Source organism: Sciurus carolinensis, chromosome 17, assembly GCF_902686445.1.
Source record: "Sciurus carolinensis chromosome 17, mSciCar1.2, whole genome shotgun sequence".
NCBI lineage: Eukaryota > Metazoa > Chordata > Mammalia > Rodentia > Sciuridae > Sciurus > Sciurus carolinensis.
This window is the reverse complement of record NC_062229.1, coordinates 61,102,616-61,129,444: the sequence shown is the minus strand read 5'-3', so window position 1 is coordinate 61,129,444 and position 26,829 is coordinate 61,102,616. Positions and strand designations below refer to the sequence as shown.

Genomic DNA, 26,829 nt, shown 5'->3' with positions numbered 1-26,829 from the left:
TTTTAATAACAATAATAATAATAATAATAAATTCCTAGAGACTGTTTAAGCCATAAAGCATATTTCCAGTGTCAGCAAATGGCAGGATGTAGTAACAGTTTACATAAGGCTAAATGAAAATTTCTGAATGGATCAAGCCCTAGTAATATAAATACTATGTAAAGATACTTTCCTAGGTCAAATTACAGTAAGGATCTTTGAGATCGAGGTACCAAGAAGGGCTCTAAATGTGAAAAATGCAAGATTCAGACCAGGCAACATTAAATTTTGGGTAGCTATGTCACCTGTGGTCTGAGAGGTAGGGTCATTCTTTGCCTTCGTCTCTACTAATATCAGGGTTATAAGTGGTGATTTTTCTTGGTGCCTGTGTCACTTCTTCAAAGCCAGCAGTTCAGGGGAGTAAGAATTGAGTAGCCATTTCTTCTAGCTTAGAAAATGAATCCTCTCCCCTTTCTTCCCTAGCAAGAAGATCAGGCACCCCTAAATTCTACCTCAGGGAAATTAAATTAGAACCACGTGCATGATTTAATAAGTGAAATAAGGTTTAGCAATTCTATACCCTCCTTTGATCCTTTTCTTCGACCACAGCTAATTATAGGCCAGATAAGCTTTTTCTTGAAAGAATAAATTGGCACGTTTTCAAAGGGAAGTGTTATTATCAAAGGAATAAAAAATGATCTGAAACTGGCAGTGATGTTTTGAAATCTCGAAATCACGTTCGTCAGGACGGCTGTCAGCATTTTTATTTTCATAGACTCCAGGTAGAGAACAGGACGTTAAAATGGCTTCTCGCTTGGCTTCTCCAAAGCTACCTCACATTTTTTAAAAACCTCTAATTGCTCTCAAGTTCACAATGAAATCATATGTTCAACAAATTAAAACCTTCAAAAAAATGTATATCTCAGGAAAAAATCGTCTACGAAAAACATATCATATTCATGCTAAGATGACTATTAAAAGTTAGATTAGGTAGCATCTGTTTAAAATTTAGAAGTAAATATCTTAAAGCTTCTCTTACCTTCTCTGCATGCTCTGTGATACTGTTTTTGAAAAGATATGAATCAAGACATTGTAATAAAGCAGATAATGGTCTCCGTTCAATTAATTAAGGCATGAGTGGGAACACATTTTGGTAACTGCTTAGCAATCAAAATAATCTTGGTGCTATTGCCTTAACATTAGCAGTTTATCTTAAAAATAAAAAGAAAATATTCTTTTCCTCATGTCAAAACTTAATAATAAGCTCTTCAAAGGAAAAAAAAAAAAAAACCCCTACGAGAATTTTCTGAAACTCTGAAACCAGATGGGTGTCAAAATGTTGTTGTAATAAATACCAATTATTGCATTCATATGTACTTAATGATTTAAAACATAAACCATGCAGTTCCAAAACGGGGCTTAGACTAGACAAAGTTGGGGTTTCTTTTTTTCCCCAGGCCTAGGATGGGACAGGGGGAAGGCTGAACTTCCGCAGAGAGACAAAAGCATCTCTTTTGCACGATGCTTACGGCAGTATCTGAAAAGGAGGCGTGGATGCTCCATCACCCACCAGGAAATGCCTGATTCTATATCTTTTCATAATTCCAGTTTCCTTCTTTGCCACCTTTCATTTTAAGGACGTGTTTCCATGTTACCTGCTCCTTCGTGTCAGATACATCTACGTACTGACCTCAGACTGGTCTGTCCTGAAAACATTATCCTGTCGGTCCAGGCCGTAGGCTCCCTCCCGGCATGTTGGGAGTGTGCCCCCTCCCCACCCCGCAGTAGCTGTGTATGCATTTATGCACTAGCTATATTTCTCTCTGAAGCATTAATTCAATGCAGCTGGCATCTGTCACAATAGAAACACCCACTCTCATCTGTTTCTATAGACGATGTCGGAACAAGTGATAATGCATGGTGTGTTGGGCATTTTATAAATTACTGTGTTAGCATTAGTGGTATGCGAGGAAGGGGGGTAGGGGGTGGCCACCCCTCAGAGCTCCAAAAGGGACTGTTACAAAAGAGAAAGCCAGCCAGAGAAGGGCAAGATGAGAGTGGATCATTTCCTATACACAGGCTTTTTGTGGATGCCCCAGGTAAAAGTTCCTTAGACGTCATTGGACAGAAAGGAATCACCTCCCATTTCCCCATCTGTACAGAGGACTGGGTAAGATGGTACAGCGGAAAAAGAGCTCAGGTTCTGAGCCCTAGAGCATTGCAAATCTCCCCGGTCCACTGCCCTGCCCTGTCCCCACTCCCCAACTCCTGGGGCTGCCTGTGCAACAGGCTGGTCTGTGAAAATTGGAATGAGAATCAAACTGAACATGAATTTTGGGTTCGAGGTACCCCGGTGTCCCCCGTCTTGATCTGAGTCACCCCAGTTTCTTTCCAGCTCTTCAAGAGAGAAAGCAGGTCCTCGCTCACCACTTTGTTAGCACTGAAACCGAAAAGTCTTGTGCAATCTCCAAGAGGCCTCCACTCCGGAGGGCAGCTGGGGAAATGCATGAAACCCAGAATTTTAATAACTGCATGTTGTCATGTAGTTATTATCCGTGGAAACTTACTTCTCCCCCTGGTGCGTGGCCTTCATCTGAATCATCACATGTGTTAATGTGGTTATTGAAGGAAGGCTGATTTTTACCATACGCCATTCTCCTAGTTGTTATGGAACAAACCCTTCTTCAGACTTCTCACGGGTCTGGAGTAATTGGCAGAGCAAAGCTGACTAGGTCCTGTATGGTAAAACTCAAAAGCTGCGGCGGAGATTGCCCCCACCTCCACCGCCAACACACGTCGTTTTGTATGTGGAAGCCACTGTTTGCCTTAAGCCTCCTAGCCCACAGTTGTCTCTGTGTTCATTTCTTCAGAACCTGGGGCTACTGGGTGACTCTGGTCTTCTAATTTTTCTCCTGCCAGTAATGGATCAGGCACCTCGGAAGATCTGTTCTGGAAACTCGATGCACTTCAGACCTTCATCCGGGACCTGCACTGGCCCGAGGAAGAATTTGGAAAGCATCTAGAACAGCGACTGAAATTGATGGCAAGTGACATGATTGAGTCCTGTGTCAAAAGGTAAGCACAGGGGTCTGGACAGATCTGGCACCCCTCTTCCACTGTCCGCTAGCACCAGGATGATGTCTTCTCTTTCACTGTGATTTAGAGTTTTATGGAGACAGTGATTGTTTGTAAAAGCCAGCTGAAGTGATAACTGTCCGCGTCTAGCTTGTATTCACCTGCCACCCATCTGTCCCAAACCCAAAATACTTTGGCTGCCAATTTTCTCATAGTTATCGGCTCCATGAAGGGAAAGATCCACATGTTCATTTTTTTTTTTTTTTTGGGGTATCAGGAATTGAACCTAAGTGCATCAAACAACCCCAGTCCCCAGTCCTTTTTTAAATTTTTTTATTTAAATTTTTAGTTTTAAAGAGATAGGACCTCCCTAAGTTGCTAAGTTTGGCTTTGAACTTACGATCCTCCTGCCTCAGCCTCCTGAGTCTCTGGGATTGCAGGCATGCGCCGCTGTGCCCAGCACTACGTTCATTCTTGTTCATCTCTGTATCCCCAATATCTAGCAGTTTCTGGCACAAGAAAATACTTACCTCATAACTATTTGTTAAATGCATGAATGTGCATGGATAGGCGGAGAGTTGGGAGGGGAAAAAAAGAGATGAACAAGCAGGGTGTAGTGGTGCGCGCCTGTTAACCCAGCCGCTCAGGAGGCTGAGGCAGGAGGATCACAAGTTCAAAGCCAGCCTTAGCAATGGCGAGGCCCTAAGCAACTCAGCGAGACCCTGTCTCTAAATAAAATACAAAATAGAGCTGGGGATGTGGCTCAGTGGTTAAGTGCCTCTGGGTTCAATCCCTGGTACTAAAAAAAAAAAAAAAAAAAAAGGAGAAGAAGAAGAAGAGATGAGCATGCAGTTCTAGTGTATTCAGTATATTTGGTATTTGGTTCAGGTGATTTTCTCACAAAGTTAGACTGGACCCAGTCCCATCAATCATTCTGTGTATGTGAACTAAGCACCTACAGGGTGACAACTATTAATTTTCCCCGTCAGAATCTGATTGGATATCAAGAAAGGTGCAGGAGACATTAAACATGCACTTTGCCTTCCTACAAATTGCCCATTTTGTCCCTGTGGCTTGTAGGATTAGGATAGAACTTGGAACACGGCACTTGAAGTTCCAAGAAGGTAAGGGGACGAGAAGGAGGACGACATGCATCCATCCAACAAAAACTGAGCCCCTCCCGCAGGGCAGGCCCAGTGCTGAGTTCTCAGCAGGCAATGTAGAAAGAAGGGCCACCTCCCTTCCCCCACGGAGCGCCCATAACTGAAGATCAAGTACAGACATGAAATCCACTGGCTTGACACCATCATCATCATCACCCTGCCTGCCCCAGGCACAGACCCAAGTTCTTTTTCCAACTCATAACTGTCCCATTATTTTTCCTCATTCAAAATTTTTTTTAAAAAAAAATCCACTACAATACAAGCTGCATAGGCCACTCCAGATCTCCAGATGTTGTGTAGTTTAGTTGATGGATCAGTTGTGGGTGATGGGGGCAGGGTTTGCCTGGAAGTGTTCTGAATTCATCATCTTCTGTCTTGAAAGAAGAAAAGAGAAGTCATAGCCTCAGCACTGGAAACCCAAAAGGCAAAAGAACATCATCACCCCAGGTAGGTGGACAGCCTCTCAGAGGGAACCGGAGAATCTGGGCAGATGCTCAATGTTGCTTCCAGAAGCTTAAAGTCCTGGTGATCCAGATCCTGGACTTTGCCCTTTTCTTCTCACTTTTAGAACCAAGGACAGGCCTATTTCTCAAACCCATGGTGAAACCCTTTTGTTGGGGTTTTGAATTCCACCATCTCCTATATAATCTTTATCTGTTTTAAGAAAAGCCATGCTTTTCTGATAGCCAAACCCATCCACCAAAAAATTTCTTGCAGACAGTTCTTTACATCCAAAAGTCCTAGCCCAATCTGTCCTAGGGACTGAAAAGCATTCAAATTGAGCCTTACCAGTTCCTGATCGATGCACTTATAATTGTGCAGAAAGACATTTATGTCCTCTGCTGAGTAGCTGGTCCTTTATGCCCTTTGCTCAGAGAAAAGGGGAAGATATGAGGATATCAAAGGTAGATAGGACTGTTTTATTCCTTATCACATTGCAATCATCTTTATGGTGCAGAAGCCTGAAGAGAATGATAGTTTCACAGAGGCAGGACACAGACCTGGTTCTGTCAATACTCACCCTCTCCGGGACCTAGCAGCATGCTAGGAGTATAGGAGTTAAGTCACCTTTTATTGGCAGAAGCTGGGCCACTGCACTTGTATGACTCCTGGACTCCTGAAATTTCCTTCCATTCAAGCCCTGGACACAGGTGCAAAGCAGCCAAGAGCAAAAGCAGGTGGAAATATCCTCCCTTGACCTCCAGCTTCAGAGGAAGACCTGGAGAAGCCCTAGGGTGTTTTAACCCATAACATCTACATTAGAAGAACCTAGAACCACCGTGTTCCTCTTTGGGAAGGAATAAATAACTCCTGCTCTAGGACAACGTAGTGAGGATATTGTTTCACAGATGTAAATGGGCAATGCCAAAAAGTCAGGCAGGCACTCCTCAGGTCGGAGCTTCCAAGATATCGAAGGCATCCGTCTGACATTTACAGAGCCTTGGGGCCTAGTCTGTGTCAGGTCTGCGCTGAACACAAAGCCAGCTGGGTTAAGGGAACTCTGCACGCCTAGCTTTCGGGTCCCAGAGAGCCCTCTCAGTCATATTAATTCTACATTCATCTTGCTGTTCTCACAGCCCCACACTCCAAGGGCTATGAACAGTTCTCTTGTGAAAACAGAAGACGATTACTTCACTGGAAGGGAGAGATTTAGCATTTCCATCTCTCAAATTGGGCCGGAACTGGCACACAAGCCTCCGAAGATCAGCACAGGGACCTGTCCAACTCAGCTCCCATCAGCCCTCCTTTTTCCCAAAACTAGAAGATGATGTATTTTCAGCAGAGCTTAAAATGATCATCATGATTAGAAAGCTACTTCAGTGCACTGAGTCTTTAGAAGCCAAAATGCATTTTATCTTTAACATGATCATATAATCTATAGGGGTGTTTGGAGGGTTGGGTTTTAAAGATTTTTTTTTTAACCCCCCCTTAAGAACTGGGCTTCCAACCTTCGAAATTATACTTGGCTTCCCTGCATGCACCCGGGGTATGTTAGCAAGCTGGCATCCTTTCCTGAGCTAACTAGCTGTGTGGTCCTCGGATGCACAGTTAGAAAACTGCGACAGATCCCTCTTAAAGCAGTACCTACTTGGTGGCTCCGTGAGCTCAGGAACCCGCCAGTGAACCATGCTGAAAAGGGGCCTTCCATGAAAGGGCCTTTCCTAAAGCCACTCACTAACCACTTGCTTTCCTTTAAAGACAGGCGGCAGTGCGACACAGTTCCCAGGAACCTTTTAAAATATAGCTGGGCCTTTTTACAATGCCCGATATCAGGGATTAGATCTCACGCCTGCAGTACCAACCAGCCATGTGGAGCTAGGTTTTTTTCCCTATGGACAATTAGCATGTTGCCGGTGTCATAACTGGATCTACATCAGAATTAGGTTACATTAGAGGATACGGTTCTCGAAGTGTGTATTATGTCCATCTTACAAGTTAAATAGATATAACATTGGTATTTTAAATATATTGCTTTAATTATAAAAATACATTCTTATTGACAATAATACACTGACATTGAAAATAAGGCAAAACAAAACAGCAGAAGTTTCCAAGTACCACACCTTTCTAATCTCACTCTCCTCCCCAAAGGTAGCCATCTCTAACAGCTTGATCCATCTCCTTTTTATGACCCTTTAACAAGCAAAAACTGTTTTGTTTTGTTTTGTTTCAGTCTTTAAAGCAATGCAATAAATTTGCTGGATTTTTTTTTCTCCCCCTTTCAGTCTCTTTCAAAAGCAGCAAGAAAGAAAACAATAAATGTCACTTAAGATTTCTCTCCACCATGAGGTGTTAAAGATTAGAAACTGCTTTTTTGTGTTGTGTTTTTTTAATGAAGTGATTCAAGGTAGGCCGTTGCCAATGTGAGAGAACTTACATATGCTATAATGCTATAATCGGGTTTTTGTTAATTCATTCATTCTCCTGCAATTAGGGTTCTCCGTAGCATGTAAACTATAGACAGAAATACGCTGAGCTACAGGTGTTCCGTGGACTGCCGAGAAAGGAAGGGTGTGCGTGGCTGTCTCCATGAATAGGCCCTTCCTTAGATGGGGAAGTCATTTAAAAGAGAACACATGTGAAGTCATTGTCGATTGAAACTGATTACAGCCTTCAATTTTCTTTTTCACTGGCCTCTCAGAAAATGTCTCTTCCACCTGCTGCCATCTGAACACTGAATTGGTCTTTTCCTACTTTGTTTTAATAGAACCAGGATTGCATTTGAAGTTAAGCTGCAAAAAACCAGTCGATCAACAGATTTTCGAGTCCCACAGTCAATATGCACCATGTTTAATGTTATGGTTGATGCCAAAGCTCAATCAACAAAACTTTGCAGCATGGAAATGGGCCAAGAGGTAAAAAAAAAAAAAAAAAAAAAAAAAAAAAAAGATTTTTTTTTTCTGTCTCCATTGATCATGTAGAAGAAAACTTCACAAATTCCTTCCATCCACCCTAGCCTGCTAGTTTTAGAAATATACTCTTCACATTTGTAGATGAAGTCGCGGATGAGTGTTCGGTATCTGTCAAGTAAATTTCCAAGGCATGTGCTGATGAGATTGTCAGTTGTTTGGAAGTGATTCTTGGCTGGAATCGGGGTGGTCGTAAGGTTCCTTTAAGCTAAATGATGTTTGATGACCTTATTTATTAGGCTGGTATCTCCAACAGATCTGAGTTTGCCAGAATGCAAGTCATTTTCACATTCGAAGTGCAGGTTATCACTTGGAACATCTGGACGCCAGAACTCTTGCTTGTATCGAGCTACTTCCAAGGTGTACAACGTTAGATCAGGCTGCTAATCCAATCCCCAGCCGGCAGGTTCTGAACGTCCAAAACAATTGCAGGCTTTCCATTTTCTATAGATTCGCATGGATTGTGAATCTTCCCTGACCAAAAGTTTTCATCCTTTGCTGAGTTTCCAACTCCAAAGTGGTATTTAAAATGTAAAGGCGAAGGAAACAGCAACTCGGGCTTGATTAGAGATATCATGATCATTTTTCTCTGATGGCCTTAAGCCAGCTAGATATTCATATACCAATTTAGAATTAATTCAGAAACATTTCTGGCAACTCTATGTTGTTGCCAATTGGCATAAATTGCTCCTAAATCAGATCTTTCGATACCAGCCTTATATGCTCAGAATTTTTACTAAATTATATTTGCTCCTTATTCGTTATTTATTTTCTCTTTCGGCACCTTCCATTTTTAAATGTGGGTTGGTGGTATTCTCTTCCTGGCAAGATCTTCTTCAACCTTGTATCCCCGACAAGTGTGCTTCCTCAGCCACCCCCTGCTAACTTCTGCTCCTGTCTGATTTTCCTGAGCCTTTCCCGGGGAGTAGGTTCTAGACCCTGGAGTCAAAGGCAGAGGACTTGAGTTCTCTTCCCCAGCTCCACATGCTTCATGTGAATGATCTCCAGCTGTGGTTCTCAAATTCCAAGGGACATCACACTCAGCCAGAGAGCTTCTTAAGACTCAGATTGTTAGATCCCACCTGGAGCATTTCTGCGAGGTCTGGGGTGTGAGCTGAGAATTCATGCTCCTGATATCAGGGCATGCTGATCCTGCAGTCCCAGAGACCACATTTTGAGAACCACTGGTCTAGAGACTCAGTTTCCAAAATTGAGTTCACATGAAGGATTGAAGGCACTTAGAATAGCTCCCCCCGGGGAAAGGCCTGTGTTGGGTGTCCAACCACCCGGATCCTTGCCCTGGTTGTTCTGCCAACTGGAGTTGGACTAGTCAGTCTGCTACTTTGGGTCTCAGTTTCCTCATCTGTAAAACAATAGCACTATTCTAGTTTTATCCTTTAGCTTGCTTTTAGCTGCAGAATCGGCTTTTTCAAACCTTATGGAGACAGCCAGCCTCTGAAGCTAAAAATAGAACTGCTTTGGATGATGAGGAAAGAGAGATGGGAAGAGAAGAGGGCACCCAAGCCGGCGAGCCCTCTCTACCTCCGCACCTCTTCATCCCCCACCACCCACCTGAGCTTTTCCGGGGGACTCTCAACACTCTCAGGCTTCACAGAGCCTTGTTTCAGGAGATCTCTAAATTCACCAAAGATCCCTTTGAGTTGATACTTTCCAGAATATTATTCCTCCTGACCTTTTCTCTCCTTGAAACTGCTGCTGCTTTTTATTTAATTGAGATATGATCCCCATCCTCATAAAATTTGCCCTTTTAAAGTGTACAGCTCAACAGTTTCAGTATATTCAAAGTTATACAGCCATCACCACCATCAATTTTAGGAACATTTTATCATTCCAGAAATAAGCCAAGTACCCCCTGGTGACTGTACCCACTCACTTCCCTGTCTGATATAATCACCAGTCTACTTTCTGTAGATGTGCTTGTTTCAAAGGATTTTCCTATTCTGGACATTTCTTGTGGCCGTGGGTGCCAGACTTCTTTCACTTAGCGTAAAGTTTGCAAAATTCATGTTGTAGCATGTATTGGTCCTTCCTGTTTATGGCTAAGTAATACTCCATTGAATAGATATACTATATTTGTTTATCTATTCATCAGCCGATGGACATTGTTTCTACTTTTAGCTATTATGAATAATTCTGCTATGAAGATTCATTTGCAAGTGTTTCTGTGGACCTAAGTTTTCAGTTGCCTTGGGTATATATCTAGGAAGAGAATCACTGGATCATAAGGACAATGTATGTTTAACTCTGTGTGTGTGTGTGTGTTTGTGTGTGTGTGTGTTTGTGTATGTGTGGTATTGGGGCTTGAACCCAGGGGCACACTACTGCAAGTGACAGCCCCAGTCCAAGGTCTTACTAAGTTGCTAAGGCTGGCCTCAAACTTGTGATCCTCCTGCCTCAGCCTCCCAAGTTGCTGGGATTACAAGTATGTGCCACTGAGCCCAGCTTATGTTTCACTTTGAGAGGAAGAACCAAACTATTTTCTAAAGTGCCTATACCATTTCACATTTCCACAAGGAATATACAAGAAATTTAGCTTCTCCGCATCTTAATAAAGATAGCCATTCTAATGAGTGTCTCATGATGTCTCTTGTGGTTTTGACTTTCAGTAATATTTGACATCTTTTCACGTGTTTATTGGCGATTTGTATATTTTCTTTGAAGAAATGGCTATTCCAGGACTGAAACTGTGGCTCAGTGGTAAAGCGCTTGCCTGGCATGTGTGAGGCCCTGGGTTCGATACTCGACACCACATATAAATAAATAAAATAAACAATGCACTGACGACTAAAAAAAATATTTATAAAAGGAGATGGCTGTCCAGATCCTTTGCCCAATTTTTAAACTGGATTATTTGTGTTTTTTTATTGTTGAGTGATCAGAGTTCTTCATATAGTCTGGATACGAGACTATTATATATGTGATTTATAGCTATTTTCTCCCATTTTGTGGATTTTTTTTTTCACTTTCTTGGTAGATTCCTTTAAAGCAAAAAGAAAAAAGGGGGTAAAGTTTTTTCTTTTAAATTTAATGAAGTCTAATATATATGTTTCCCCTCGGAACTTCCTGGGGGAAGCATTTCACACGGACGACACCGTTCCAGGTTAGGAAAGACGTGATACCCTAAGACTGGCCTCCCGTTACCCTCAGTGACTGCTACAGTCCCTCTCCAGGTTGATTTAATTATGGCCTTCCTGAAGGAGCTCCCACATTTCAGGCCAGATGGCAGAACAGTTCTTTCCAACAAGCCAAGTGACTTTGATCTTAACTTTTTTTCTTTTTGCGCTGGGAGCTTGGGAAGAGCAGTAGGTATAGCGGATAAGTTTGAGTTCCACTGAGAATCTGGTGAAAGTTAAGGAGCCATTTCTCAAGAAAGCAGTTCTTACATACAAGGTTGCTGTGCCACTTCAGGGGAGCTGTGACCCTCCTGAGACCAGACCACATCCCGATTGGAGATACCTGATGAGAAATAAGAAGTCACTTTCTCTCATTTTTACCACTAATCACTTCTATGCTAAAGTTGAATGACCTTGGCTTAACCTTGGAATCTGGTTTTTAGGGGAAAAAAATTGTCTAGTGATTTAATCTCTATGTCCTGTGAACCCTCATCTTAACTACCAAACAATATAACCTTGAGCAAGTTATTCACTTTTCTTTTTTTTTTTTAAGGGATTGAACTGAAGGGCATTTGACCCCTGAGCCACATCCCCAGCCCTGTTTTGTATTTTATTTAGACAGGGTCTCGCTGAGTTGCTTAGGGCCTTGCTTGCCATTGCTGAGGCTGGCTTTGAACTTGTGATCCTCCTGCCTCAGCCTCCTGAGTCACTGGGATTACAGGCGTGTACCATGATGCCTTGCCCAGAAAGACACACACTCTTGTAGCCTACTGCCACCATCTGTCAAATGAAAGATATAGCAGGTGCCAGGCCCAGTGACATACACCTGTAATCACAGCAACTCAGGAGGCCGAGACAGGAGGATCCCAAGTTCAAGGGCAGCCTTAGCAACTTAGCGAGACCTTAAGCAATTTAGGGAGTCCCTGTCTCAAAATTAAAAAACAAAAATGGCTGGGGATATAGCTCAAGGGTAGAGTGCCCCTGGGTTAAATCCCCAGTATCCTTCCCCCAAATTGGGGTACATCTTAACTTCTGGATATAAGATTAGAAAGTCGTCTTGGGTTTATCCAAATAGGAACATGGTGAAGCTAAACAGCAGTGCCTCTTTCTAGACATGGTTCTGTTTGATACTATAGAAAGGATTATGCGTGTTTCCCCCCAAACGACTCAACATTTTTTAATGAAAACAATAACTGAGGTTTGGACACATTTTTTGGTTTTTTCCCCAGTATACTACACAGGGAGAGGTGGGAGAGAGAGATAGACTAAATATCTCTATTAAAGGTCCATCCAATACTGCAATCTAGTCTATGATTCATATCCAAAGGACGTGGGTTTTCCCAAGCCATGTTGGAAAGCCATGACATTTCTCCTGAGTATAAAGAAATCAAAGAGACCTAAATGACCAACTTGTAGGAACAAGGCCCCTTCTGAGCTTAAGAAAGCAAGTGTCTGAGAATACTCAGGATGAAACCAGAAGAGATTGTACTTCCTCTGAGTAGCCTGGTGCCATAGCTGTGACCTTGAGTAGACTTTCGATGCAAAATCCCATGAAAATGGTCCCTCCTGTCTTTTCTCATTTCATAGAATGGAGATATTCGTCTCCAAAGTAAAGCTGATTTTTTTTTTTTAAATCAGTTGACCAAGGATGATGGGAAGCATCCTAAAATTGGGATTAAGAATAGAGGAAAATCCAATTGTTTTAAGTAGTTTGCCTTTTGTGAGCACTGGATATTAATCGCATATTATAGATCTAGTTTCTGATACTGGATTCCACCACCTGGATTCCACCTCCTTCCACCTGTTTTGGACTAGATGCTGTCAAGGTGATGTATTCTCCGATTTTAAGATCCCTTCCTGAATTTCTGCTTGGGGATAATGTCTCCTCTAAAGGCAGCTGCTGTGACATTTGTTAACCATACTTTTCCATCTTAAATATTTATTTTTCCATTAAAATTTGTGAAGTACCAATAGAGAGGAAATTGTGTATTAAATAGTTTCTCACTTGGTCTAGTGTGTTTTCATCTCGTTTCCGAGGTCAGATGGTCTTAACAGAAAGACAACATACACACAATCTGTTCCATGACAAGGCAAAATGTGCAGCGCAGGAAGTCAAGTGGAATGTTTTTCATGTCGTGATTGTGAATTTGCAGCAACTTAGCCCAACGGAAGCAAAAGTGAACTCCATAAACTTTCCACACCATTGAAAACTCACAGTTCCCATGGTAGCTACCGCCATGATAGAGGACCCCAGTGTATAATTCAGGGTTATAGGTCAAGTGAGTCCAAGAGGGCTAGCAGAGATAGCTGGAAAATGAGAAAATGGGCTAGATACAGTGGTGCATGCCTGTAATCCCAGCAGCTCAGGAGGCTGAGGCAGGAGGATCACAAGTTCAGAGCCAGCCTCAGCACTCAGTGAGGCCCTAAGCAACTCAGAGAGACCCTGTCTCTAAATAAGAGATAAAAAAGGTTGGAGATGTGGCTCAATGGTTAAGTGCCCCTGAGTTCAATCCCCAGTACCAATAAAAAAAAAAGGGGGGGTGAGAAAGTGCCTTCTTGTACCCATATCAGAATGCAGATAGAACTGGATAGTCAATCAAATTGCAAGGGTTTGGTGACAAGAGAATTTGGTATCAGCGATGGTAACTAGAAGATGCCCCAGTGGTATATATATCCCTTTATGCTAGAACAGTATATCTCCCCAGAAAGAGCAGACTGAAGGCAGAGTCTTGTTGCTCTGGAAAAGCAAACCAACCAAACATGTCTCATATATCAGGAAAAATCTGGCAGAAGGAATTCATGTATTTTGTAATCACTCCAGTAGGAATGGAAGCTGCTTTGATACTTATCCCTTTGCTACCTGATTAGCAAAGTAATTAATACCCTGCCCCACTATCTTCCCAAGGTAGATTTTTACTTTAATTAAAGCATAATTTACATACAATGAAATCTACAGATTTTAGGTGAGTTTAGAGACGTGTGCATACCCAGATAACCACCCTGCTAACTAGTAGTGATTGTACCTGGGTGATGATACAGCCACACAGCACTTGAAAGTTTCTAAACCAGATTTCTGTGTGTTGCTTGATGACTTGGTTAGGTGACTCTGATTTCTACATCCACCACAGTGACCATTCAAGTTCCATAGCAGAGAGGAGAAGATAGAGCCGGCAGTGATTGCCACGTTCAAGTTGCCAGTGGAAATAAGAGACAGAATAACCAGATCAAAACACTTCTGAAACAGAAAAACAAAGAGAGAAATATTCAGTTTAACAGGAGAAAAGTGAAGATCATAATATTTGTAGAGTGAAAGGAAGAGATGGTGGGACTTCTTGGAGAGAAATTAGAGCCAAGTGTGGTATGGAAAAAACTGAAGGTAGGAGAGGTTCCCATAACCACAGTGTCCCAACCCTGCCTCCATATGAAAGGAGTTGAGGTCCCCCAGCTCCTGAAGAGAAAGCGTGATTCTCTTGGGTTAAAGAATGACTTCATTAACTCCTCATACCAAGACCCATCATCTTTCTCTTGACTGTGTTTATCACTTCAGCCAAGTTTCTCAAGAGAATATTTTGACTCTCAATGATGTTCTCTGCTTGGTTAGAAACCCCTCAGTTAGTATTTCATAATGTATCATTTTGCACACAGCTAGCTTTTCTGGCTTACTTTAATCCCATAATTAATTTAATAAATGTGACTCATTTCTAGCAATGCAAAGAAAACCTAGCAGAGGGAAACAGTCACAGGAAGAAGGAAAGTCAAGATGTGATTCTGGATCTTATCTCAAGACCTAAAAATGAATTTGGAGCCCTGTCAGTATTCCTGAATTCTTTTGCTCTGACATCTTTCTTTGTGTTTCTAGCACAGAATTCTGCAGATCAGTTTTCTGCATTTAGCTTCAGGTTTATACCACCGACAAGTAAATCCTTTCTTGAATCTAGCAATCTAGCAACCTCGGTTCTGAATCACCAGGAATGTGCAACAGGGACTCTGGCGTTGGTTTTTCCTCTAATCAACTCAAACAAGGAGGAGGATGAATAAGTGATAAAATCCTCACCCCATCAGCTACTTCATAATGAACAGAACAAATAATAACATTTGAACTGAAATTATAGTTAACAATATGTTTTCACATCTAGAACCTCACCAGATCTTCAAAGCAGTCCTATGTGTTAGAGAACCTGAGTACCAGGAAAGGGCTTGGGCACTGTTTGTTGTTGTTGTTGTTGTTGTTGTTGTTGTTTTTAAATAATAGGACTGACTGGCTAAGAATCTTCTTAAGTTTTATTTTATTCTTGATTGATTGGCACCTACTGTACATATTTATGGGGCACATGGGAAATTTCAATAGGAGTATATACCTTGTAAGGATCAAATCAGGGTATTTAACATAGCCATTGCCTTAAGTGTGTGTGTGTGTCTGTGTGTCTGTGTGTGATGAAAACATTCAAAATACTCTCTCCAAGTTTGAAATATCTATCTAAAAATCTATATCCAATGTCTTCTCATTCCCTTTCCAAAATCAGTAAGAAGAGGCTCGTTGGTCCAAGGTCATGATATCATCTGCTTTGCTTTGTTTTTTACAGATAAGGAAACTGAGCTAGATTTTTGTAGGAAACACGACTTCTCAACTTTGTCCTGGGACTTTATCCAGGTCTTCCTCTTACAAACGAACCTCACATACCTCTGTTCATTCTCAACAATTCTGACTGCCAGTTATCAGAATATTAAATCCCGTTCCTATGGCTTATGTCTGTATGTTTTCATAGCTTTTTTGGGATGGTTTAATTATTTTCGTTTTCTCATCTTGTCCTAATTTTCATTTGCACTGTTCCTTTTTTTTCTGTTCCTAATTAATCATCCTTCTGAAAGTTTGCTAAAGAGTGGGTAAGTGCGTTTTCCTTTCCAAATAACAATGTTTTGCATTGTTTTTTTGTTTTTTTTTTTGGTTAAGGAAATACAGAATAATTCAAATGGATACTAAATTGATCTAATAAATGTCAAGAAGCTGGCATCTAATATTTTGTGTTGAAATCACTTTTCCTTTTTCCCTGGCATTTATAGCAGATTTTTTTTTGTTTGTGTGTGGGTTTGTTTTCACATTGCTATTTAAATTTAATCGACAGCCACGGTTAGAGAAATTGAAAAAAAAAAAAAAACTTAGCTGTTATCTCAGAAGTGCTCAGCCTGGATCTGCCTAGGCAAGAATGGAGGAAATGGGTCACTTGTCACAGGGTTCACTGATACTTTGCCACAACTCCAAGTTCACGCCTGTATTTAAAAGTGGGCAGCTCCATGGCATGAAACCCTAAAACCTCAAGGTTTCAGGACAATTTTTGCAAAATCAGTGTGTTGGTCAAATTCCCTTTGGATTGATCCAGTTACATAAGCCACATTTCCCCCAGCAGCTTCCCAGAGATAATTTTTCATCTCCTTTATTAGATTATTATGGCATCTGGCTTTGGAAAATCCAGATCAACACGCTACCAGGCTATTAAGCCACCTATGCACATTATTCGTAATTCTGTGTATGTGTCTACATATATTAGAGACATCTAAAGCCTTAGGTAAGGCCTAATGAGCCTGGTCATTTTTTTAAAGAGTTTCAGATCTCTCTTCATCAAAGACCTAGAGTCAGAATCTTATAGATGCTTCTGGAACTATGGCAGTACCCTGGTTCTGCAGTTCAGGCTTTATTTATAATGTATAGCTGGTCTAAAAATTACGGGTGACCAGCCTTGGTGGCCCACGTCTGTAATCCCAGGGGATCAGGAGGCTGAGGCAGGAGGATTGCAAGTTCAAAGCCAGCCTCAGCAACTTAGCAAGGCCCTAAGCAACTCAGACAGACCCTTCATCTAAATTAAAAAATATATATATTTTAAAAATCAGGGCTAGGGATGTGGCTCAGTGGTTAAGTGCCTCCGGGTTTAAGCCCCAGTATCCCAAAAATAAATAAATAAGTAAATATTATGGGTAGAAGTCGTGCCGTCACCTCTCAAACATGCTAATATTTTTTCTCTCTGTGTTCTTTAGCATCAATACCATTCAAAAATAGACGAACTAATCGAAGAAACAGTTAAGGAAATGATAACACTCTTGGTCGCAAAGGTAATCAGCCTCTGGAGAAATGCTTCATGGGAGATCAGGCTTTGTCATACCTTCCTCTCCATCAAAATGTCACACGTTCAAAAAAAAAAGAGAGAGTTGAACCGGAGACTTGTATCTCTCAGGAAACAAGATGGTACATCACGCAGCCGCAGCTCCAAATGATTATCCGATGATTGCAAGCCCTGTGAAGATAAATTGATAAAGCGGCATATGTTCACTTAATAAGAATTTGTCCCCAAACGTTGCACGAGGTTATGCGGGAAATGTTTGTTTTGTTTTCGCAGCCCTGACAAAGTTAGATCTTTAAATACAGAAAGTTAAACGGTAATAAGGAATTCTGCCATCACGGAAACCCCTTTTTCTCTAGTTTCACATGCAGTGAGAGTCATAATAAAACATAAAAGTCAGATAAAGCTATTTCAGTCACCCTCATGAATTATAGAATTTTAACTAAGTAATGCTGAATGGGAAGACATTTATATTTGCCAGTGCTAAACTTCTGTTTCCCCCAAATTACTGATAAAATACAAATAAAAATAGACTGGATTAAATGTAGTGCTAATATGTAACGTAAAAACTGCTTTGCGCAGTTTGGGATTTTGAAAAGTGCATTTAATATTATCGCACGCTATACGCAACTCAATAATATTTTGTCACTTTGCACTTCTGTAACCCTCTATATTTGCAATCACATAATAATGAAGAGAAAGCCGGATAAGTCAAATATTTCTGTGTAAAGGCAGCCTCTTCTTTTCTCCGAAGGTGGGAATCAAGTCAGAATTCAAAAATGAGCAGAGGACTCAGTCCCAGCCTCTACGTGGTAGGAAAAGATTGCTCTTTGTCATGAACAATTATGGTTTGAAATAATGACTTTTTTTTCTTTTCTGCTGTCTTACTAGTTCGTTACTATCTTGGAAGGAGTCCTGGCAAAATTATCCAGATACGATGAAGGGACTTTGTTTTCTTCTTTTCTGTCATTTACCGTAAGTCAAGAGCTTCTTTCTTTCCTGGGTTTGGTTTTAGTTGGGGTTTGGGTTTGCAGGTGGAAAGCGGCTGCACCTCTGTGTTTGGGGGATGTGCATGTATATGCTCATTGAGATCAACTATTAATATGTAATAGTAACATTAAGAGAATCATCTGAATGTTTCGTAACGGCAGTTAACTGGACGTGGTTGCTGTTTCTTTCTTTCCTTTTTTTTTTTTTTTTTTTTTTGGTACCAGGAATTGAACCCAGGGGTACTTAACCACTGAGCCACATCCCCAGCTCTTTTTATTTATTTTTTTATTTAGAAACAGGGTCTCACTGAGTTGCTTAGGGCCTCGCCAAGTTGCTGAGGCTGGCCTTGAACTCGCTATACTCCTGCCTCAGCCTCCCCAGCTGCTGGGATGACAGGCGTGTACCACCAGGCCCCGCCCATTGTTGCTATTTCATTTGTGAATGTGCAATGTGGGCATGAATACACACACACACACACACAGAAACCTCTGTATGTCTGCATCCACAGAGTGGCCTGAGGACACCCACCTGAGCTATCTCAGGCAAATGGTTTTCTGTGGGCCACGGTTTCCTCACCTGTAAATGAGGAAAATTCACTTTAGAGATTGTACTGTGAAGAGCTGCAGGTCTTACAGAGCTGCAAGTACGTTTTATGTGGTCCTTCCCGTGTCACAAATGTTTTCCTCGACTGAATTCGTTTGTGGGCATGTAAAAACCAAGAGGCTTCACGAAGAAGTCTGCATTTCAGGGCAGACCTGCCCACGTGGAGCCTCAGTGGTCTCTACAGATCCGACGTGTTCTGCTGACCTGGCGTCGACCCCTCTGGGCGGATTCACGCGTTCATACCTGCTTCGGACTGGGACCCATTTGCATTGACAACCTCTGGGGCAGATGACTGGGTCCTTTATACATGCTGAGAGGCTCCGATTGTGCCAGAATCGGGCTAGGGCAAATCCGAGTAGAAAAGGCAGCTTATGTCCTGTAGATAGGAGATCACTGAACAGGGCTGCTACAAAGGCTGCTTTGGAGACCCAGTTCTCTACTCTTCCTGGTGTCGGGCACATAGCACAGCTGTTTGCACCCCTATTATTTTTGATAGCAGGATTTTGCTGGCTCTGAGATATTTTCTTTTGACAGTAAGAAAGACAGTCAACTAAGGACCCACTGTCTGTGGGTCTTTAATACAGTCTTAATGTAGAAAGAATCTCCCAGATGGGTATCGAATCCAAGACAAAGCCCAGCACTTAGTAGTGGGTAGCATGCCCCCATCTTTGGAAACCAACACAACTGGGTTCAAATTCTTTTACCAATATTAACCAGCTGTGTGATCTTGAGCAAGGGTCTCACCCTCTCTGAGCCTGTCATCTCTAAGGGAGTGAGAAGTGGATAAGATCTATAGAACCAGCCTATAACAGAGCTTAATAAGTGGCAGCTATTATTAATAGCAGCTAACTAATATGATTATTATAACATGCATACAACCTCCAAATATATTCTACTTTGCTCTTTTACCAACCCATACTTAAGTCTTCCCAGGAATTAAGGGAAGTGTTGACAGAAGACAATTAAAAGAGTTTCTAGACAGCATCCAGTGCCAAACCTTCCTAGCCCTGACCTTCCTAGGCATACGACTTTAATCCCAGGAGTGTGAAGACCCCGTCCCTAGAGTTTATTGGTGAAGGTAGGGTAGGACAGAGATAGTGACAATAGAAATTCCATCCATTTTTACTCTGTAGAACCACCTATAATGTGTCACAGCTAAAAGGAAACCTATCCATCACACTCCTTTGACCAAGAAACCAGAGAGGGGGAGTAATTTTTCTGAGGTCACACAGCAATGGGCACAGTGGGGACAGGAACCCACGTCTCCTGCCAGCTTTCCCCCACCACTGAACAGCTTCCTGGAGAGAGTGGGATTCAGCTGGCAATTGCCTGGCACTAGAAGGCAGATGGGCAAATGAGTGGGGAAGATTCATAAAGAAGGATTCAGGGCACATGAGTGGGAAATATTAGACAGTGTTTCATTTCTCGGTGAAATCGTGGAAATGGAGTAAAGGGATTCCAAGTGCATGCAACATTTCTGGAAAATGTCACCCTGACCCCTACAGAAGACCTTGCTTTTTTTTTTTTTTTTCTTGAGTCTTCATTTTGAACAAATGCATTTACTGCACTAATCTTGAACTCAGTGCAATAGGTCTCTGTTGGCCTTTCTGTCAATCCACCAAGGGCCCCATCCTCATTACCCACTTAGCAGGAAGATGGTCCAGCAGTAGGGGACCCAGGACAGTCTCTCCCAGGAGGTTTAGAGACAAAGACCCAGAGTGTCCTGTGCAGGAGTCCTCGCCCGAAACTCCCATCCTCTCCTCTCCCTTCTTCTGAGTCATTTTGCAGTCTCACAGCATGCCTAGCGAAGGCTCGGTAATGCCGAACACTTTGGTGCCTATTGCTGGGCCTGTAACTTCCCTTCTTAGTGACACTTCTCCCACACACTTGGCCACCTCGAGGCCAAAAGCACCCACTTCTCATTTGCAGCCGATGTTCCCATCTCCTGCCAGTATTCCAGTATTAGAGAGGCGAGCTGTGCTCAGAGGTGGCAGGAATATCTCCCCACATGGAGTCTGAGCTCCTGCCCAAATTTCAGGGGGCCTTTCAAGGATGCCCACAGCCCAGGGGTGTTAACTTCCCAGGAGGGGGGCAGAGGTCAAAAGAACTGGGCAGACGCGGCAGGGAGGGCAGAAAGCGTCTGAAACCCACGCAAGAATCAGTTGGGGGTCCTGAGACCCCAGATGAGCGCCGCAGAGACCCAGCGCACCTGCCCACCCACAGTCGGCATGATTCTCTTCATTTCGCTCCCATCTCTGATGCCGTTCTTCAAGGATTACTGTGCACTTACCACGTCCCCACCTCAGCAGGGCTGCCAAGTATGAGCCATGTGCTCTGCCCCCCAGAAAGCTGACGCGCCTCGACAAATATGCCACCCTTTCCCCCTCTTTCTCCTGCTGAGCGCCTCCTTTCCTGGGCGGGCTTGATTTCATGGTCCAAGCCAGACATTTTGGAAAACGTCTGCAGTGGCACCGAGCAGGCAGGAATATTTATTTCTCGTCTCCATCTGCATTGCTTCCTCTCTTGGAGAGGAGTTGGGGGAGGAGGGAGGATGAGATGTGGCTTCGTCGTGCCAGCCCGAGAAGCGCCCAAGCGCACCCTCCTCTCCTCCCTCAGCAGCCTCGGCAGCGGTAGCAGTCTGGGATTTAGGGAGGCAGGCGCCTCTCGAACTTTTCAAAGATCAGCCCAGTTGGAAGACGCGATTAGCAACTATCCACCCATTTCCGTTGAGTGCAAGATGTGCTTTTGTGTGGGAAGTTCGTTTGGAAAGGTCCGTGTCTTGTGGATAACCTCGCGCTGTTCTTTTAGGAGGCCAAGAAGGGGGACAAGCAGGTGCACAGGTGTCTTTCCCAGCAAGTTCAAATGCTTTCCTCCGTCCTGTCCAGCTGTTAACCAAAAGCCAGTTCTGGGATTGACACTGATTCATCCAGTCAATTGATCACTCATTCCCCCGGAGTAGGTTTACTGAACACCCCTGTGTCCCGTTCCGTGCCAGGCACTGGGGACACAGCAATGAGCAGAAAAGATGTTCTCTGTCCTTCTAGAGCTTGCAGTTAGTAAAGGAGGCAGGCAAAAGGAAAGGATGGAGTGGAGAGAAGTGTAGCAGCAGGAGAACAAGGGAGAGTGGGGAGGGATGTTACCTGAACTAGGAAACTCATCCAGGATCCCTCCGCAGAGGAGCCCTGAGCTTTAGGAGTCAACCACGGATAAAGAGAAAGGGAGAGTCTTCTAGAAAGAGCAGCAGCTGCAGCCTCCAGAAGACAGGCAGGCAGGCAGCATTTTTGCAGGATATTTTGCCGGTCACAACGGGCACTTGGGGCCAAGACCCCGGCAGAGAAGGCAAAGGTGAAAGACCGATAGCTGCTATTTATTGCAGTGCTCCCGGGAGCCACCTGAAGACCTAGAGGAAGTCAGGAAAGACAGCCTCCAGTCCAGAGAGGTCTGGACAGGAACCGCAGCCTCGCCCCTTATCATGGAACTACGTGACCTAGAAGACAGGACAGTCCCTTGGCTTATGATTTCCCTCATGGAGAAACGATGACAGTTATATTAGATAAGTTGGGAAGTCTAAAATAACTTCAAGAGTACAGCTCCCATTGCTTAAGTACTTGCTAGGAACCTGGCACAGAGCTGAGTGCTTTAAATGTACGTCTTCTGTGGAATCCTCGGAACAATTCCATTCCAACAGTGCTCCTCGGTGAAGAGGAAGCTGAGGCTCAGAGAGGCTAAGCCCCCCAGCTCCCCACCTGAGTGTTCCTTCCACTCAGCTGCCGAGCCTCCTCCGCAGAGGGATGAGGATGTAGGAGAGTCTGGCTTCCACCCCAAAGCCAAGATGGAACAGCTGTGTGAGATCTTCCACAGCCCCGAGAATTGAGCTAAGATCTCCCATCAAGCAAATCCATTCCAGGAGGTCACAACATCACATGAAAGCCACTCAGGACCTGGAGAATAAAGTCCATTTTAGGACAGTCAGGAGACCACAACCTACCCTATAGTCAATCCTTTTTTTTTGAGGGGTGGGGGTTAGGGATGCCCCAGGGATGGAACTCAGGGGCACTGAACCACTGAACCACATCCCCAGCCCTATTTTGTATTTTATTTAGAGACAGGATCTCACTGAGTTGCTTAGCAGCCTCGATTTTGCCAAGGCTGGCTTTGAACTCTTCATCCTCCTGCCTCAGCCTCCGAGCCACAGGGATTACAGGTGTGCACCACCCGCCTGGCCAATCTTAAATCTCAAATTCTCATTTATCTTTTTTCTCTCTCTCTCTTTTGCCAGCAGTGTAGCTTCTTTGTCACTTAGAAATCAAAAACAAAGAAAAAACAAAGTAAACGTGCCCCTACCCCTAGAATCAGTAACAAAGGCTGAATTTGATTTGGTGTAAATCAGCAGCACTGGATGCTGTTGTCGAGAGTTTTGGATGTTATACTTTCCAAAAAACACCATCACCTCCATCAATGTCAGAACGGGATCAAAGGAGTTCACCTCTGTCCCCAGAACATGCCGATCAGGAAGCACATGTGGGTTTTAGAGTAGTGTGAATGTCCCGCAGAGTTTGTTAGTGTTTACTCAGATGGTATTCTGTTGGGCTTGTCTTTGGGGTATGTCCAGGCTAGGAAACAGTGTGGGTTGGCAATGGGTGACAAAGATTCAGAAGTGCTGGTCTAACCTCTCTGTAAATAACATCATCAAACTATCAGCTGCTGCATTCATGTTATTCCAGTCAGTTGCTGGAACATTTCAGACTGGAGGTGCCTGCCTTGGACACAGCGCCCAGCATACTGATAATGGCTGACCCTTGTGGGATACTGTGCTAAGTGAGTGACTTGCATTTTCCTCAGTTTCACTCTGTGCAATAGTTTCCATTATTATCCCCATTTTCCAGATGAGAGATGTTGAATAATACATCCAAAGTCACACAGTTACTAAGAAATTGACCAAATTATATTATATTGTGTGCGTGCATGAGACTATAACAACAAATCCCACTATGCATAATTATAATGCACCAATAAAAACAGACATAAGAAAAAAAAAAGTGTTCACCTTAAATTTATTCCTTTATCATGGCCAGAATGATAGTCCCCACAAATCCACAGAAACTCGTAAATGTAATCCCTTGGTGACTCTTCTATGGACTGTCCACTAACTGCTATCATTCCGGGAAGGAATTATCTCTTTTTCACATCTGCCCCTCAAAATTATTTCATAAATATTTTATCCACCAGCCAGTCTGTTCTGTGATAACACCAAAGTAATGAACTCACAATATTCCCTACTTCCTTCATGCCTTCCACAAAGTCTTCAGTTTTATGTTAGCTTTTCATCCCATGCTTGTTTAATGAGTGCCTACTATGTGCTAGATACTGGGGACTTAGCAATAAATAAGGGAGACAATGCCTTAATTGTGCATTTGGGTGAGAGAGATCTGTTTCCAACAAGTAATTGTGTGATGATATTGGAGAGAGAGAGACATGCCATTGTAATGGGATTACAGACCAAGAGGGACCCAATCTCATCTGGAAGGCCATTGAAGGAAATGACATTTAAGCTGAGACCCACAGGATAAGTAGAACTTTGCTTATCAAAGAAGGAAACTAAGAGTGTTCCAAGGTACCAAGGCCTAGAGGAGAAAGGGAAGGCCTAGTACATTCTGGGAACTCAGAGTGCCTTGGGACTCAGGGACAGGCCACAGCAGAAGAAGAGAAATGACAGTCACCGGGTTCAAGAGCTACGCAGGACTTTGTTTATGAAGGAGCTTGCCTATGGTTTGGAGTTTAAGGTTTTAAGCAGTAATATTACCAAAATCGATTCAGCTGGAGAAGTTCAAAGATGTCACAGAGAAACCAGCTCCCCATAACAAGCCAATGCCAGGCTGCTGGGCTTCTGATACTGAAGCTATGAGCCACCATTGGAAGGTGGCTGAGGAGTCACCATGTTTTTCTTCTAATATATTTTGTTCACAATGGACCAACCAAAAACCCCGTGCCCTAGAAAGTTCGAGCCATAAAACATGTCTTCTAGTGACTTCTTTCATCAGCCACTCTCCAATGTTGTAGAATTTGACATTCACTTTGGGATCTGTGACAGATCATTTTATCACCTAGTAGGACATCCTCATTTCCAGTTGCCGCCTTGAAGATGCACTTGACAATTATCATACCTGCTGTCCAGAGCAACCCCACCGAAACCTTACGGAAGGAAAAAAAAGATAAACAACCAAAGTTAACCATTTCCCTTAATATTCTTTTGCAGACCACAGAACATCTTTCAAAGCAAACATAAGATAGACGCAGTATTTCGTTCAGACTGTGAGGTGCTGAACAACCAGGTCACAGAAATGCCAGCCACTAGAGAAAGACCTAATGAAGACGTACATAGCTTCAAACAGGCAATAATTGTTGTGAAATTAAAAGTTAGAGATTCTGCCCTGATTCTGACCCACAGGCAGTGGGAAGCTTATCACCATAAAGTTAGAGAGAGAGAGAGACAGAGAGTCGTAAAAGTGAAAATAAGACCTTCAGAAATGTAGGGAGGTGGTCATTTCAGAGCCTCAGTTTCCTCATCTGTGAAGTGGGAATGCTGCTACTTCTGAGCTGTCCTTACATGACACCAAATAGTAATAAGCATTCTATGCATGTTTATTGAGTGCCTACTATGTGCTGTATACTGGGGACTTGGCAATAAACTATCCATTGTAGTTAGGATTCAAAGAGGAAATGTTAGCTGCTCTATAAATAGTCATCTAAACTTGACCATCAACTTTTCTCAAAACTGTAAGGTTACATAACCTCCATAACCCCACTTTATTTTTTGTTCGGTTGGTAGGAATTTTTGGTACTGGGGATTGAAGCCAGGGGTGCTTAACCACTAAGCCAAATCCCCAACCCTTTTTTATATTTTATTTAGAGACAGGGTCTCACCGAGTTGCTTACAGGCTCACTAAGTTGCTGAGACTGCCTTTGAACTTGCCAACCTCCTACCTCAGCCTCCTCAGTCACTGGGATTACAGGTGTATACAACCATACCTGGCTACCCTACACTTTTAATGAAGCATGTTCCTGATTAAAGCATATTTAGCTTTAACATACCCATTGTTTCTCCTATAAATAAATGCTATGGATTACTCTATGTAACAATAGCAATCCAAATCATTATGACTTTTGCATTTCAGCATATTCTTATATTCAGAATTTTGATTGACCGAAGAAAGATATTTTCCGTTGTGGTTAGTATAGGGTTAGCTGTTTGGGTTTCATTTAAATTTTTCAAGAATTTTTCATTCATACCTTATCTCTAGAATCTCTCTTTATTATTAATCAAACTATTGGTTGGGGCTGGGGATGTAGTTCAGTGGAGGAGTGCTTTCCCCGCATGCACAGGGTCCTGGGTTTGATTCCCCCATTCCAAAACATATTGTATACATTGGCTTAACCAAAATTGAATCTCCCATACTACAAGCATGTTTTGTGTTAGATTGGGTTTATATCATTGTACCCTGAGGCTTTCTGTGTGTCCAGTTTTTCCCCTTTCTAAAGTATAATCTTGGACAGATTAGTTTACCTCTGACCCTCATTTAGTGATCTGTAAAATGGGAATAATGAGATATACATTATGGATTATGCTTAGAATTAAAAGATAAAATACTGCCAGGTGCAGTGGTACACACCTATATACTCCCAGTGACTTGAGGCAGGAGGATTGCAAGTTCAAGACCAGCCTCGGCAACTTAGTGAGGCCCTAAGCAATTCAGCGAGACCCTGTCTCTAAATAAAATACAAAATAGGACTGGGGATGTGTCTCAGAGGTGAAGCAGCCCTGGATTCAATCCCTGATGCAAAAAAAAAAAAAAAGATAAAGTACTACATATATGGATTGGGGTGAGCATTCAATACTTGCTAGATATTATTATGGTAGCCAACAGTGTGATTCCACCACTAGGTAGTAAATATTAGAATCAGTTACCCCATCAGCCACCATGCTTCAAATGAGTGCCTTAGTTAAATTACTGAACCAGGAGTTGTAGAGACAGGAAGATCTTTAAACAAATTAAAAGGCATCTGGGTTGTCTGGAAGGTACTATCTAGGGCTCATACTTTAGAAGGAACCCTGGAGATTTTCTGTCTAGTGTTCCAGTGGTGCTGGAGCCTACTAGGCTCCTACCTGCTGGAGAGATCCCATTCTCACTTCCTGTCCCTGCACCTACGATGTCACATTGTTAACCTAACATTTACCATGTTGGAAGTATTGGCACCATAGAGATTAGCAAATACTACCAAATAGGGCTTTCATGTGTCTGTGTGTGTGTGTGTGTGTGTGTGTGTGTGCGCGCGCGTCCCTTTCACCATTATTCTACCTTGT

General features: G+C 42.7%; 1 protein-coding gene across 18 annotated transcripts in view; it reads left to right on the top strand.

The window, feature by feature from the left end:
* The window catches only part of Cadps (calcium dependent secretion activator), a 488,152-nt gene that overhangs the window by 389,566 nt on the left and 71,757 nt on the right, over nt 1-26,829 (top strand). For all 18 annotated transcript variants that reach the window (XM_047531270.1, XM_047531267.1, XM_047531269.1 and 15 more), the window contains 4 exons: nt 2,899-3,054; nt 7,426-7,573; nt 16,792-16,866; nt 17,766-17,849. In XM_047531270.1, coding sequence (XP_047387226.1) covers nt 2,899-3,054; nt 7,426-7,573; nt 16,792-16,866; nt 17,766-17,849 — 463 coding nt within the window. The remainder of the gene's footprint in view (nt 1-2,898; nt 3,055-7,425; nt 7,574-16,791; nt 16,867-17,765; nt 17,850-26,829) is intronic.